Source organism: Talpa europaea (assembly GCF_964194135.1).
Source record: "Talpa europaea genome assembly, chromosome: 8".
In the NCBI taxonomy this organism is placed as follows: domain Eukaryota; kingdom Metazoa; phylum Chordata; class Mammalia; order Eulipotyphla; family Talpidae; genus Talpa; species Talpa europaea.
In genome coordinates this window covers 97,488,458-97,503,246 of record NC_140075.1, presented here as the reverse complement: position 1 = coordinate 97,503,246, position 14,789 = coordinate 97,488,458, and the positions used below count along the sequence as shown (strand labels likewise).

At 34.0% G+C, this 14,789-nt stretch overlaps 1 protein-coding gene across 2 annotated transcripts in view; it reads right to left on the bottom strand.

Annotated features, from left to right (window-relative positions):
• The window catches only part of PCNX1 (pecanex 1), a gene marked incomplete at both ends in the record, with an annotated part of 141,965 nt that overhangs the window by 14,828 nt on the left and 112,348 nt on the right, over positions 1-14,789 (bottom strand). For both annotated transcript variants that reach the window (XM_084241226.1, XM_084241227.1), the window contains 6 exons: positions 12-242; positions 2,491-2,744; positions 8,622-8,837; positions 10,696-10,754; positions 13,439-13,568; positions 14,245-14,353. In XM_084241226.1, coding sequence (XP_084097352.1) covers positions 12-242; positions 2,491-2,744; positions 8,622-8,837; positions 10,696-10,754; positions 13,439-13,568; positions 14,245-14,353 — 999 coding nt within the window. The remainder of the gene's footprint in view (positions 1-11; positions 243-2,490; positions 2,745-8,621; positions 8,838-10,695; positions 10,755-13,438; positions 13,569-14,244; positions 14,354-14,789) is intronic.

Here is a 14,789-nt window from a genome sequence, read left to right as displayed (position 1 = left end):
ATAAATTCTACCTTTGCTCTTCGGGAAGAACAATATTCTATCCAATTGAGGTAAATCACACAGAAACTCTCCCTGGATATGCCTGCTAGCCGATGGTCATAGTCTTCATCAATGTTTGGATTAAATGTTGGGTCTACATCAACATAATTTCGATCCGCACATAGACGCAGTCCTTCCTGCATTGTCTCATTAGCGAGCCACTCCTCTAACTTAGAAGAGGTTGTAACATAATAAATGATACCCTATTGAGGAAAAGGAAAAAAATGCAGGATAAAAAACAATTTGTATTAGCGCTAATTCCTCAGTAAATAAATTCCAACTGTTTATACTGATAGTATGACTCAAAAATATATTATTCTAGCTCAATACTACAAAGTATATCTTTTTTAAAGATGCTTTATTGAATGAAAAAAAATTTAATATTTAAAAAATCACCACCATAAATTCAGCAAGACAATCTCAAAACAATTCTAGTCCACAAATTTAAGAACTTTTGAATTTAGGTCTTTAAGAAAGATGAAAAACCTTTATAATGGTGCAACTATTTTGAGTTATTTCTCATAGAAAGCTATTAAACTATCTTGTGATCCTAGGGCAAGTTATAAAAATATAGTAATAAAGCAACAAACATATACATATTTAGAAACAAAAAGAGCACAGCGTTGTTGAAGCTGTCCACAGCCTCTGCAGTGTGGGTTCAATCCCGGCTGGCTAGGGAGATACCCACGTGGCATGGCAGATCTCTCCTGTCTCAGCTGCTGCTCCCCTCAGCAGTGTATTTCAGTCAATCTGCCTGTTCTATTCCCCGCTCTGTCTCTGGTGAATCCTCTCACCCTCCCGCACATCTGGCCTGTACCCTAGTTCTTGTATGCATGAATAAATAAATCTTTAAAAAAAAAAATGTTTCAAAATAAACTTCTTCACCTACTTGAGGTTATGTTTAACCAAACATTAAATAGAAGATTCAAAGTTCACCCATAAGCACAAATAAGGTGGTATATATGGTAGTAACAGAGGCAATGAAAAATTCAGATTTGGGCCAATAAAATTTAGCACACATATCCCTCTTAAAATAATGGCTTCACTTGCAAGTCTTCAAATCATGACCATCCCGTATTTCTGTGACATTTTTTGCAAAAATAGAATACCTGTGCAGAAAAGAACCAACCTTGCCAAAAGAGAGGTTCGCTGTTTGCACACAGGAGGTAATCTCTAATCCCTTGGTATGTCCTAGCTGATAGTCTTTCTTCACCTGGGGGCTTAGAGTCATATGTTACCAATTTGACTTCTGGAGGAGCTAGAGAATAAGGTTGGATGGACAACCACATCTAAGTGGCTACACGCCCTACATACGGAACCTCAGGGGAGCGTCCTTGGTAACATTTGGTAACATTTCATAAGTCTTGTCACACAAGGTTGTTGGGAGAAATATCCATTGCTTATACACACTCCACTGGGAGAGAACAGTTAGAAAGTCACGTCTTGGTGTCCCTGGACCTGTCCTGTGTGCCTCTTCCTTTGGGTGACTTTAATTTTTATCCTTCCACTGTAATAAATCTTAACCATCAGTGTAATAGCTTTGCTGAATTTTATGAATCCTTCTAGCAAATTATTGAACCTGAAAGTGGTCTTGGGAACTGTGAAATTACAGTTGGTGTTACAAGTAAGGTTGGTCTTGAATCTTGTGATATTTTATTCAGTTGTTAAAAGCAGTAGTTAACAGCAGGGCTTAAGAATCAGACAAATCTGAATTTTAAATCCTTAGCTTCACTTGCAATTAGACTACTCTGGGAAAGTTAACTTCTGATGCTTAATTTGCTTATTTGTAAAACAGGACTGCAATATTCCTTTAGAAATTTAGGCAAGATACATGTATGTGCATGTATATGTATAGGCAATCCTTAGCATAATGTCTAAAACATATGAACTACATGGGCTTCCCCGGTGGCGCAGCGGTTGAGTGCTGGGTTGCGAAGCTGCCCGCGGCCTCTGCCGCGCGGGTTCAATCCCCGGCTGCTCCCCGGCCACCGGAGGAGGATCCCACATGGCGCGCAGACCTCTCCTGCCGCCCGCTGCTCCCCTCAGCAGTGTACTTCGGTCCTTCTGCCTGCTCTGCTCCCCGCTCTGGCTCTGGTGAATTCTCTCACCCTCCCGCGCTTCTGACTGTACCCAGTGCTTGTATAAACAAACAAACAAATAAATATATAAATAAAACAAGCCTCTATTAAAAAAATAAATAAATAAAACATATGAACTACAAATGGTAGGTGTTAATATTAGTAAACAAATGAAATAAGTTCCACTAAAGGAATAGCAAGATGGTCACAGGTATATTTTAATGACTTTACTGGATTCTAGGGCATTTAAATCTTTATTCAGAAGCAAAGCAGATATTTAAAAACATCTATGTGTAAGCACACATACACATGAGAGTCTTTTCCAAGAAGAGCTTCTGATTATCAGAAGATCCAAGTAGGCATAGTCCCTTACCTTAACATAGTAAGTAGTGAGCACTTTCCGGAGATCAAAGACTTGAAGCATAGAAGCAGCACTATTGTCAGTGATACTATAACCCTCCAGGATATACTTAGTTACTATCACTTCCCAAGCTAGCCAGCGCTGGCTAAATGCAGCATTAAATGAAAGCACATGAGGAATATGGCCAGGTTCACAACAGCAAAATCCTTCATCTTCTTCAACACCTTCAGTAATGGCCTCTACTTCCCGTTGTTGACAATAAGTACCTTAAAGAGATAGAGAACATTACAAAAAAGGAGAAACCATGAGGTAGAAAAAGGAATGTTTCAAAAATAAAAGAAGTTAGAAAAAAGACACCTATTATAGGGATTGAAAGTATGTGGTTAATTTGCCTTAGAATGTTCATTAACAAACTACACCAAGCTCCAGAAATCAGGCATATTATATATAAATTCCTCTCCTGCAGAATCACAATACGCATTAGGACACTCAAATTTCTGGAACTAGTGCAGCAATGTAACCTTAATTTTGATACATCAATTCCCAAACTTTTCAAATTTGGATCTATAATTATATTCAAATGAAGTGAATAAAGGTACATCTCATTAAGTTTTGAGGACGATGAAAGTAGAATCATCCCAGGGCAAAATATATAGACTGACATAGAGAACTCAAAAGAACCTGAGCTTAAATTACTAGCATACTGTCCATTCTGTAAACAAACATTACCTAAATCCTGCTAATTTGGGTATATAGCTTATAATAGTTCGTTATAATTTATTATTAAATACACAATTAAAAGTTTCTATTGTCAAGTCTAACAATAATCAGTAAGGGGCCTCCCCTGGTGGTGCAGCAATTGAGCGCTGGGCTGCGAAGCTGCCCGCAGCCTCGGCAGTGCTGGTTCGATCCCCAGTCGCCAGCGAGGGTCCCACATGGCACGCAGACCTCTCCTGCCACCCGCTGTTCCCCTCAGCAGTGTATTTTGTCAGTCTGCCTGTTCTGTTCCCCGCTCTGGCTCTGGTGGATTTTCTCACCCTCCCGCGCTTCTGACTGTACCCAGTGCTTGTATAAATAAATAAATAAATCTTAAAAAAATAAGGCAGTAAGATTACATTATTGACATTTCAGGTTTACCTACTAACAAAGTTTCACTTAGATATGAGGTCTGATTATTCTACAGACTACCAAGTAATTCTTTGAAGTTACATTCATTGATACAAGATACTTATCAACAGGCTTCTCTATTATTAGTGTTACTGGAATAAAAGCATAAAATCAGATTAAATTTAGAATCTAGTGCCACCAAAACATCATTAATCACATTAATGTTAATTTTTTCTTATTCTGTGGTCTTGCTTCCATTTAATTTATAAACTGCTTATATTAATGAAGGTCTGTAAGATGATTATAATTAATTTTATAAAGGCACATAGTTGAGTTACATTGTAAGTGGGAATGTTCAATAATGTTTTCCTTTAGAGAGAATATCTATACCACCCATGTTTAACACCTATCATTTGCAGTTCATATGTTTTAGACATATGCTAAGGATTGCCTATACATATACCTGCATACATGCACATACATGTAGCTTGCCTAAATTTCTAAAGGAATATTGCACTCCTGTTTTACAGAGAAAAAGATGCCATGAAATGTAGACCCGGTTAATGGTAATATGATGAAAGACAAGGCTAAAGAGGTAAGCTTGGTCATGCTAATGAACTTACTGTTTGGTATTCTAGAAACCTCTAATTATATTATTTTATTTTCTTATTTAATTAATTATGTGGGCAAACACTTCCAAATACATTACACAGCAGTGATAAGAAAAATCCTGTCTTGACTGGGCATTAACAGGAAACCTTGCTGGAGTTGATTGACCATTACAAGTTTTAATTTGTTTAATTAAATGTGCATGGTATACATAGACATTTTCTTCAGAATAAAGATGTATATAATTGTATAAAGTATTTTTTAAACCAAAAATGGAAGTGAGTCTTGTGACAGCTTTTGAGAGGGTATTATATTGTTTTTCTCCTTAGATCTATTGAAGATAACTTCTATTCATTTGCCTTTTAATACTTAATTTCAAAAATGAAAAACAGCTGAATTGTTGAGAAATACTTAAAAAGGTATTCCTGGTTTTAGCTTTTTTGGGGGGTTGAAGATTTTTACATCTATATAAGTAAATTAAACTGCAGTTACTCAGCCAGTTAAGTCATATTTTGACATCAGTGTTACACTGGTTTTATAAGAAGCCTTGAGAAATTTTCCTTCTTACCTATGTGCTAAAATAAATTACAGAGGGCAGAAGAATTATTCCATTTCTTGAAGAAACTTCCTGAGTCTGAATTTTTTTAATTATGGTAAGGAGTTGGATCTATTCTTTAGGTTGTATGTGTTATTCCTTTTTTTAGTATATTTTCTCATCTTTCTAGGAAGTCAGTAAAAGGTTTTTAAGTAAAAGAAACAACATAATGAGAGCGACACTTTATGCAGATCACTTTGTAGCAGTATATGAGAAGAAACATAGGGAATTTGGAGGTTTTCACATTTGTTCAAGAGAGACAGAATGAAGCTCTTGATTAGAACAACAGAATAAAGTGAACAGCGTAATTGATTTCAAGTAGGATGTTCTTATTCTACCATTCAAATCCCAAGAATAATTTCTACAACAACATAGCATAGTAATATATTGTTTAAAAAAATGAAGTCAACGAGAAGGACAGTAATTAACAATTATATTGAAAAAAGATTTCAAGGAACTACTGCCAATTGCTTCCTGGATTAGACAGATTTTTATTCACCCCATCATGAATTCTACTGTAAAAATAATTATGAAAACTAGATAGCTTAAAATTAATTTGAGCAGAAATTAAAAGGAATTCAGTCAACCTAATAAGTTTCTGACCCATAAAGTTTGACTTGGAAACCATTCTTGGTAGAAGTAGCATGTACCAATAAAATATTACCATGGTAGAAGTTCTAATCAAAAATTTTGATAGGCAAACTAGTTACTCAAAATGTCGATATAAAATTCACCTTGGAAAGAACCTTGAGAAAAATCAGTAAAATAAAAATGTAAGTAAATAAAAAATTTAAGAGTTAGTTTAACCAAGACCTGTAGGAAATTAAGAAATTTATTTAATTTAGTATCACTTAAAATTCAGCATTCACTATGAGAGACATTAAAATCAAAGGAATTAAACTGGCTTATTAGAGTATAGCCCACAAAAGACCTCAAAATGCCTCACAGATCCAAATATCTGCCAGGCAAAATATGAATATTTTCTATTTAATATTTTGAGAGACAGGAGATACATGGAATAGGGGTAACATTCTGAAGGAAAGAAAATAAGCAAATACCACAACATTTAAGCAAGCATATAATCATACCTTAGAGAGTTCTCAAGGGAGGAGGAAGGAGGAAAAAGGCTATATATTTACATTATTTAATCATTCTACAAAATTAAACAATTATGACCTATATGCTAACTGCTATGAATAGGTGTTGGATACAGAATGAAGTGAATGAATGAATATGAATCAAGTGAAACAGGTATGATTTCTGTCCTTGAGAAGTTTACAATCTATAGCAAAGGTCTATAAAATACAGCCCTGGGAGGGCCTCCCCGGTGGTGCAGCGGTTGAGCGCTGGGTTGCGAAGCTGCCGGCAGCCTCTGCAGCACCTGTTCAATCCCCGGCTGCTCCCCGGCAGCCAGAGGAGGGTCCCACATGGCGCGAAGACCTCTCCTGCTGCCTGCTGCTCCCCTCAGCAGTGTGTTTCGTCAGTCTGCCTGCTCTGCTACCTGCTCTGGCTCTGGTGAATTCTCTCACCCTCCCGTGCTTCTGACTGTACCCAGTGCTTGTATAAATAAATAAAAATAAATCTTTAAAAAAAAAAATACAGCCCTGGGTCAAATGTAAGCTAAGAATGATATTTATACTTTTAGAGGGCTGTTTAAAAGGAAAAAAAAAAAGAATAATATGTAATAGAGAATGCGCATAGCTTCAAAAGCTTAAAATTATTTTATCTGATGTTATATAGAAAAAGTTTGCCAATCCGTGGACTAGGGAAGAATTAAACTTGAAGGGAAGAATTAAACTTGAAACAAATAAATATAAAATTATAACTATGCTTAATACTAAGGAAATAAAAACAGGATGATATGAGAATCATGTGAGACAGGCGATTGGTAAAGGATCTCTGAAAAGGTGACATTTAGGCTAATTCTTGAAGATAATTAAGATATCAGCTAGGCGGAAGAATGGTGAGAGGAAGGGAGATGGCTGGTGTTTTCTGGGCCAAGGGAAGGGCAATAAGGAGCCCTTAATATAGAATTCATTACAGCTGAAACACAGACAAAAGGTCAGTATATAGACTGAGTGAGGAGGATGGTGTAAAAAGAGATAGAAAAAAGCGGCAGAGACCAGATCATACAATGTTGTATGACATGTTTAGGAGCTTGAGTTCTATTTTAACACCATGGGAAGCTACTGAAAATGCTAAGCATGGAAGACACATGATCAAATTTGCCTTTAATAAAAAAATCATTATAGCTGATTGACGATTTACAGGTACCCAGCATGAGTAGAGTCAATAGGGAGTACTCTGTTCCCAGACAGATTTGATTGCAGTTTTGCCTGGCAAATATTGAGAGTTGGACTGCAAAGAATGTACCCAAAATTGTACTTGAATCTGTTTGGTACCAGAGTGTGAAAGCTGGGAGACTGGAAATTTGGATCAATTTAGAGAATTTCTGATGAACATGATGAACATATAAGAAGGACCCCTTCCAGATCACACATAGAGCTAGATAAAATAGTCTTCACATGCACATTTGTAAAAAAAAAAATTAAATTTAAATATAAGTTATAAGTATAGTGATGAGAAGGTGCTGACTTTAGGGTGACTGGAACTGGGTTAGATTTGAACAGCAATGGTTAAGAGCATACATAGAAGAAATGGAATTAAGGTCCTGGTCTCCTGATGGAGCAAAAAGAATTATCTAAAACAAGAATAGAACATTTTGAAAGAAAGGAAGAGGGAACTGATAGAGGGAGTTGGACAAAGAAAATAAACTAACTTCTAGAAAAGCTTACTACATTAACAAATGTATTACATAACAAAGGTGCATGCAGCCTTCTGATTACACCAGGGGGAAACTAAAGCTATAGGCACAGGTCTGACTTGATCCTCTTCCAGGTGAAAAATACCTAATGCATAGATAAGATCAAAACACAGCATAGAGGGCCTCCCCTAGTGGCGCCGTGGTTGAGCACTGGGTTGCGAGGCTGCCCGCAGCCTCTGCAGCGCTAGTTCGACCCCTGGCCACTGGCGAGGGTCCTACAAAAAAAAAAAAAAAACCAGCATAGAGGCTCTCTCTAAAACTCAGTCCAAATGGACCCTAGAGTGGAAAGATATAAATTAATAGGACTTTCTTCAATTCCTTAATACGATTTTTTAGTCATGCTTATAAAGTATTCAACATACAGCAGGTGATTACATCAAATGGATATGTTTCTCAATGTATGATTTTCTGTGTAAAAATAGCTTCATTTGTCATATATAAAATTATTGAAGCTGGTGGGAGAATTAAAGGGATGGGCTTATGGGCTCTGGGTGATGAAAATATCTTGAAACTAAACAGGTGGTAGTTATGCAACATTTTGAATGTACTAAATGCCACTGATTTGTTTTACCTTTAAGATGTTAATTTTGTGATATATGAATTTCACCTCAATAAAAAAATGGCTGAGGACATGGCATTTATATGAGGTAACTTGGTTAGGTATATCTGCCTCATAAAAACACAGCATTCTATGCTGTCAGTCATACAACAAAAATAAGGAACTGGTTACAAAAAGAGATTGGCAAAAGCAAGCACAAAACAACAGAAAAACATTGCCAGGAAAGCAAGGCAATTATATAGTAATAATTCTACCTTTCCATATATTGGGCACCATAAAAATGATTCTCCTCTGAATATGAAATGTGGAAAAAAATCTAAAAATTACTCTAACACCTTTTCTTACAACTCCAAAGGTCTAATTTATAACTTTTGACTTGAGATATAAGCACATAAATTTAGGTGTCACAGAAAAACACTATACCAATGAAAGGTAAATGAGTGTCTTACCTCTGAATTCAAGTCCTCGCAGCTGGAAAGTGACCAGTCCATTGCCTATCTCTATAAGGTGTACAAGTGCGTTGAGGTAGTCTGAGGCAAGAATGAAACAGTCCCCTGTGCTGTAGTTTCCCCACCGTCCAAGGAGCAAATCACCACAGAGACTGTGTTGTAGGGATCTGGTTAAATGTTCATAAAAGATGGAATTCAGATTGTTGTCATCTGATCCTAAAAGAAGGGATTAAAAAAATGTCAAACTTTATCTATCTTAAGACCCCTTTATATCAACCAACAAGACTGTTTAAAATTTTAAAACTAGTTTCCAGTTACAGCTGTGTCTCTATTTTTTTGAGAGGAAATTAATATTGAAACCATTACAATTTCTATATAAAAGTGAAATGAAGGGTATAATGGGGAAAGTTTCAAAATTAAGAGTTAGAAGCCATATAATATCTATTAATCTCTGGTTTCCATCCATAAAATATGGGAATGGATTAGATGAAATCTACAGTATTTTCCAATTTTTTAATAGTTCATATTCCTTTTTATCAATGTTCAATAAACTATGCCTTATAATTTAAACCACACAAGAGAAATGAAAAAGATAAAAGAAAACTGAACTAGAACAAAAAGACATACTGGTGGAAGAAGTGAGTAATACAATACAAGACAGTATAAAACAAAAAGAAGCCAGTTCAAAAACAAGCCTGTATATTGAGATGACGAATATTAGCTTAGTAGAAATAAACTGTATACACAGAAACAGCAGAATAGAACCTACGAAAGTTAGTAGAATCATCCTTTAAGAAAAAAATTAAGATGAAACATCACCAAATAAAGGAGATAACCATATCTAGAAGGAACACCCAAAGCATCAGTCTGTAATTGGGTGCCTAGACTATAGGATTAGAGAAAGGCAAAATATACAAAGCTTAGTAATTATTTTAAATTCAGCTGAACTAAATAATAAAGTATAATAATAATAATAATTTATTACTTATTTGTGCTCAACTTAAAATAATTAAGAAAATAATTATTAAGAAAGTGGAACCCAGACTCTAATGTCAGTAAAAGGGCTATATTTTAGTATTCTGTTTGCCTGTTACAAAAGTGTACCTATTAATTAAGGTCAGGGTCTTTTTATTAGTGTCATGAAGATTCCAAGTCACTTACAAGGACATGTGAAAGCTGGGATGGTTGCTTTGTCTACCAGAATGTGATGAACAACAACCATTAAAGCCAAACAACTACTACTCCTAAATCCAATTTTATAATTATAATAAATCAATCTGATTATTATAACTCAGTTTCTCAAGCAGACAGAGCAGATGAAGAATCTACAAGTCAAAAGAATACAAATATTACAGTTTATTTCGGTTGATTTGGGAAAATATTTCTTATAGTAAATTAATACATTGGAAAGCTAGTTGGTATGTTAATCTCTTAGGCTGGGGAAGTGAGATCTGTTCCCTCTGTGTTTGATTACTAGTGGGTGGGCTGACAAAGGGTGTTTCTCAAATGTCAAAACTATGAACTAGAATTTAAATAACACCACCACCAAACTGCCATCCACTGAAGCTCTGTCTTGAGTGGCTATTTGGTTCTCTTAGATAACATCTCTGTAGAAAACAAATGAAATGTATTGAAGTTAATAATTACTTAAATTTTGAGGAAGGTGGGAAGCAAACATATTAATAAAACATGTAGCGGTCACAATTAGAACACATACTCTTCAAAATAGCTGGCCACATGGTTTTACTTTGTGTTCTACCTTTTAACCCACATAAGAAAAATCTTTAAATGGTGTTTCTTATTCTTATCAATATTCTTACAATGAATTTTATAAAAGATGGGTATATAAGTTGTAGATACTTTAATTTACATATATTTTGCTATCGCTTAAAAAAAAGCAGATGATTTTTAGATCTTTAAAAATGAACATTTGTAATCCACACGGGATTCCTAAAATGTGGGAGTGAACTTTAAAAGAAAATACTTATGTATGTGTACAAGATAAATGTGTGTATGTATGTGTATAAAACAAACTCTTTAGATTTACTTCTTCATTCACAAGCAGAGCTATTACCTGGATTTCTATCAAGCTGGGAAGCCAACCTGGTATTTGAATGATCCACTCGTTTTGTGCTGAAGAGGCAAAAGAAAACATTTTAGCAAACTTTTTATATTTAAAAAATGTTTAATAATTTAAAGGGAGTAAACAATACAATATAGATAAAATAAGTATTATCACTTTATGAGAATCTCTGGGAGAAACCAATGATTGGTAAATTGATAAAATTCCTGGTTAGCACAATTTTAGGATTTCAGGATTTTATTTTACTCTTTCACCTCCATCATACATAAACACAGCAGTTTTTTCCTAACTGGTGTTCCACAGAATAATCTTTAAGGACATCAATGAGTCTAATGTAAAAAATAAAATTGACCAGGATGAAAAAATGCATAATGTATACAAATCTTAAGCTTACAGTGCATGGAGCACTCTTTACAAGGGGAAAGCACATCTATTAATGTCCAGTGGTATAGTGTTCTTTAGAACAGTGGTTTCCAAAATGTGGCCCACAGAACACGAAGTAGGTAACTCAAGATCCTCTCAGAGAGTTTTCCAGATCAAAACTATTTTCATAGTAACACTGAGCTGTTATTTGCCTTTAATTATTGTGCTGACAACTGCTCTGATGGTGCAAAAGAACTGCTAAGATTGCTGGTTTTAATATGAGTCAAGGTAGTGGCAGTGAACTGTACTATCGTTTCACTACCCACTCAAGCACAAGAAAATAAATTCTAATTTTGTTTTTAAAAAAGCAAAAAATAGTATCTTTATTAAACTGCATACCCTCAATAAATGTACTTTTAAGTTGTGTATGGCAGAATGCACACAAAGAACTGCTGCTGTATTCTGAAGTAGGACAGTGGGACGATGAGGGAAACCATCCTCAAGGGAAAGCATTTATGCAACAGTTTGAATTGCATGCAGCATTTGCTTCTTTTATTCATGGAATTCTTTTATTTATAGTTGACAGATAAACAACAATAATTCAAACTTGGGTATTTGATAGGCATTTCTCAAAAATAAAGTGAGTATGTCATTTCATGGAAAACAACTGACAGTATCTACTGCCAATAATAAAAATCAAGTTTTCAAAAAAAAATTATAATTTTAGGAAACACATATTCTACCATGAGTTTGATAGCTTCTCAGTACTTAAAGACTTTTCTTTTGAGATTGGTAGTGATATGAATATTTTTTTAAAATATCATGCAGTGGAATGTGTCAAATTTTGGAAGATCTATATTACTGAGTGAACCAGTATTTTGCAAATGATAGATATGTTATAAGAATATGTATGGATGAAAGAGCCACTTGAAGTATAAGGTCTATTAGTGGAATTTAACATAACATAGTTCCAAAAATTCATGGATATAGTTTTAGATTCCACATTGCAATTAATCTTTAGGAAACTATTTATTGGCTTTGATTGAAGGACCAAAGAATAGCCACAATGTCTGAAAAAAGCTATTAAAATACTTCTTTTTCAACTATATGTCTGTGTAGGTCAGCTTTTCTTCATATATTTTAATCAAAACAACATATTGCAACAAATTAAATGCAGACAGAGATATGAGAATCTGTCTTTTATGAAAGTAAATATAAAAGAGATTTATAAAACTATAAAGATAATGGCATTCTCACTTATATTATTGGTGGGATAGGAAATATAGTTATCATCCTTACAAAAATGTTATTTATATTAACATATTATGGGTTGTTTTATTATTATTATAAAAATTAGTTAATAAACATTCAAAATATTCTGAGTTTTTACTCAGAACTACTCATCACTGATACAGTAAATATTGGTTGGTAAAGCCTATATTTTAAAAAAAAAATCTTTGGAGACTTCAATAACATTTGAGATTATAAAGGGGCTCTGAGACAAAAAAAGTTTAAAAACTTCTGAACATTATCTTGGACTAAATTTAAGTTGGCTCAGAAGAAAATAATAGGATGGGAATAATACTTATATTTAACAAAAAGGAAATCATCACTGTGGCTTTTGATAAAGACCAGAATGAAAGTTTCAAATCCACAAGATGATTGTATAAAAGTTAAGATTACCATTTTCACCTATTATATATGCCAATTATAAAAGAGTAGAAAGGCAATCATGGGGAACATAGAAATATAAATTAGTATAAGCTGTTTTCTGAATCAATATGTTAGTACACACTGAAAACCTTTAAATGTTTAAACTCCCTAACCTCTCTGATTCCTCTTTTTTTTTAATTAAAAAAAATGTGGAGAGATTAGATATAAGGATAGTTACTGTGCATTAAACAACTTGCCTAGGAATTAAGCCTAAATAGAGAAAATACTTCATGTACAAAGATGGTCATTAAAAACGTACCCCTCATAAAAAATCAGAACCACCTATAAAAAATTTAGCTAAAGAAACATATTTCTAAGAAAACTTTGAGAAGTTAATGACTATTATAATGATGAAACATATATCAAAGTTTCAGGATATTGTTAACGTGGAACAATCCTAAGAAATAGCATTAAAAGGGGAAAATGAGCAGATTAAATTACAAGTATTTTTTTTAACAAGTATGTTTTTTAAAATCTTATTAATAGAAAAAAAGAGTAAATAAGAGTAACTTTTTCTTAGTTCTCTAATTTTACATAATTTTCAAACTTTTAAGAGTTGAAAAATTTTGCAAAATACTTCACTAAAATTTATTACTTATAAGAATGCTGTCAATAGTTTCTCAGTAAAAATAAAATTCAGGTGTTTTATTTTACTCACTTATAGTCTCTTTCCCAGAATTTCACAGGCCGAACATATGAAGTGATGAATATTGCACTTCCCAGAAAGGGATTTAGGGGAGTAGAAAAGAAGGCTGATACAGCAGCCTGAACAAACAGCATGGCTGAATCTTTGGAAAAACTGGTTAAGGATCTCGGCATTCCTGAGTGCAAGCACACGCACACAAACACATACACACAAAACCATTGCACAACACACTGCAACTATAGCAATCAACAAATGAGCTTCATCAGAGGAATACAGAAGAGGGCATCACTGAAGAGTGTAGGGGTCACCATAATAAGACACAGTCTAGAAAGTACAACCTGGCATCATGATTTGAAGAGAGCCAAGTAAATATCTGCCAAATGTATTTGGTAAAAATACCAAATATTTTACCATATTTGGTAAAAAATATGATTCTTAGGTAGATACTCAGATTTAATTTTTCAGAAGATTAAAACTAAAATTTATAGAAATAAAAAGTCTATTTAACATCTATGTGGTTACTAACCTTTACTTTTGCTTAAAAATATTTCTAAAACTTTTTGCATTCATGTATGAAATATTCCTGGCCTTTCAATAGATACAGAAACATAAACTTTTAAATATGCATTACTTAGTTATAGAACCTTGAGACTCTTCTCAGGTTTAGGTGATCTGTGGCTACAGATGTTAATACAAGGTATTAGTGGGGGTATAGATTTTAAAATTTTGATAATCTGACACACAGTGATGCTTATAAACCAACATTCTCTTGAAGGATAACATTGCCCATTTCTATAGGAATTTAATTAGAAGGATACGAGGCACTGCAAAGGGTTGAGCAAAAGCATGAAAAGCAGAACCCCAGGTAATCTGCCATGGGGCAATGTAGGTGTACACAAATTGTAATTTATAAAGGAGCTCCCAAAGCTGTAGGAGGAAAAAAGAAAAAGTCAGTAAGAAACTTATCAGATATTTATTTGAATTAGAAAAATGAGATACCCTGAATTATATTTTCTTTCTAATAGGAAACAGCACTGAAATTATGTGCCACTTGCATAAAATGAAAAGCTAAGAGGATACTCTATCAAACACTGCATATATATTTTTAAGTAGAGACATATAACTTATTTGTGTTATCTGTTTAAAAACTTTCTGTCCTCTACTGGCCATATTATTACTGCTACAAGCAAAACTACAAGCAAAACAAAGCCAGGAAATCTAGATGACTATAAAACTTAGAGAATACAAGTAATATGTTTATTCTAAAACATATTTTCTCGAATGTTAGTGTTTTGGAAACTGACTATGTTTCAAATGCAGTACCAAAGGAATGTGAAAGCACCCAGGCAGGAGATAAAAGTTT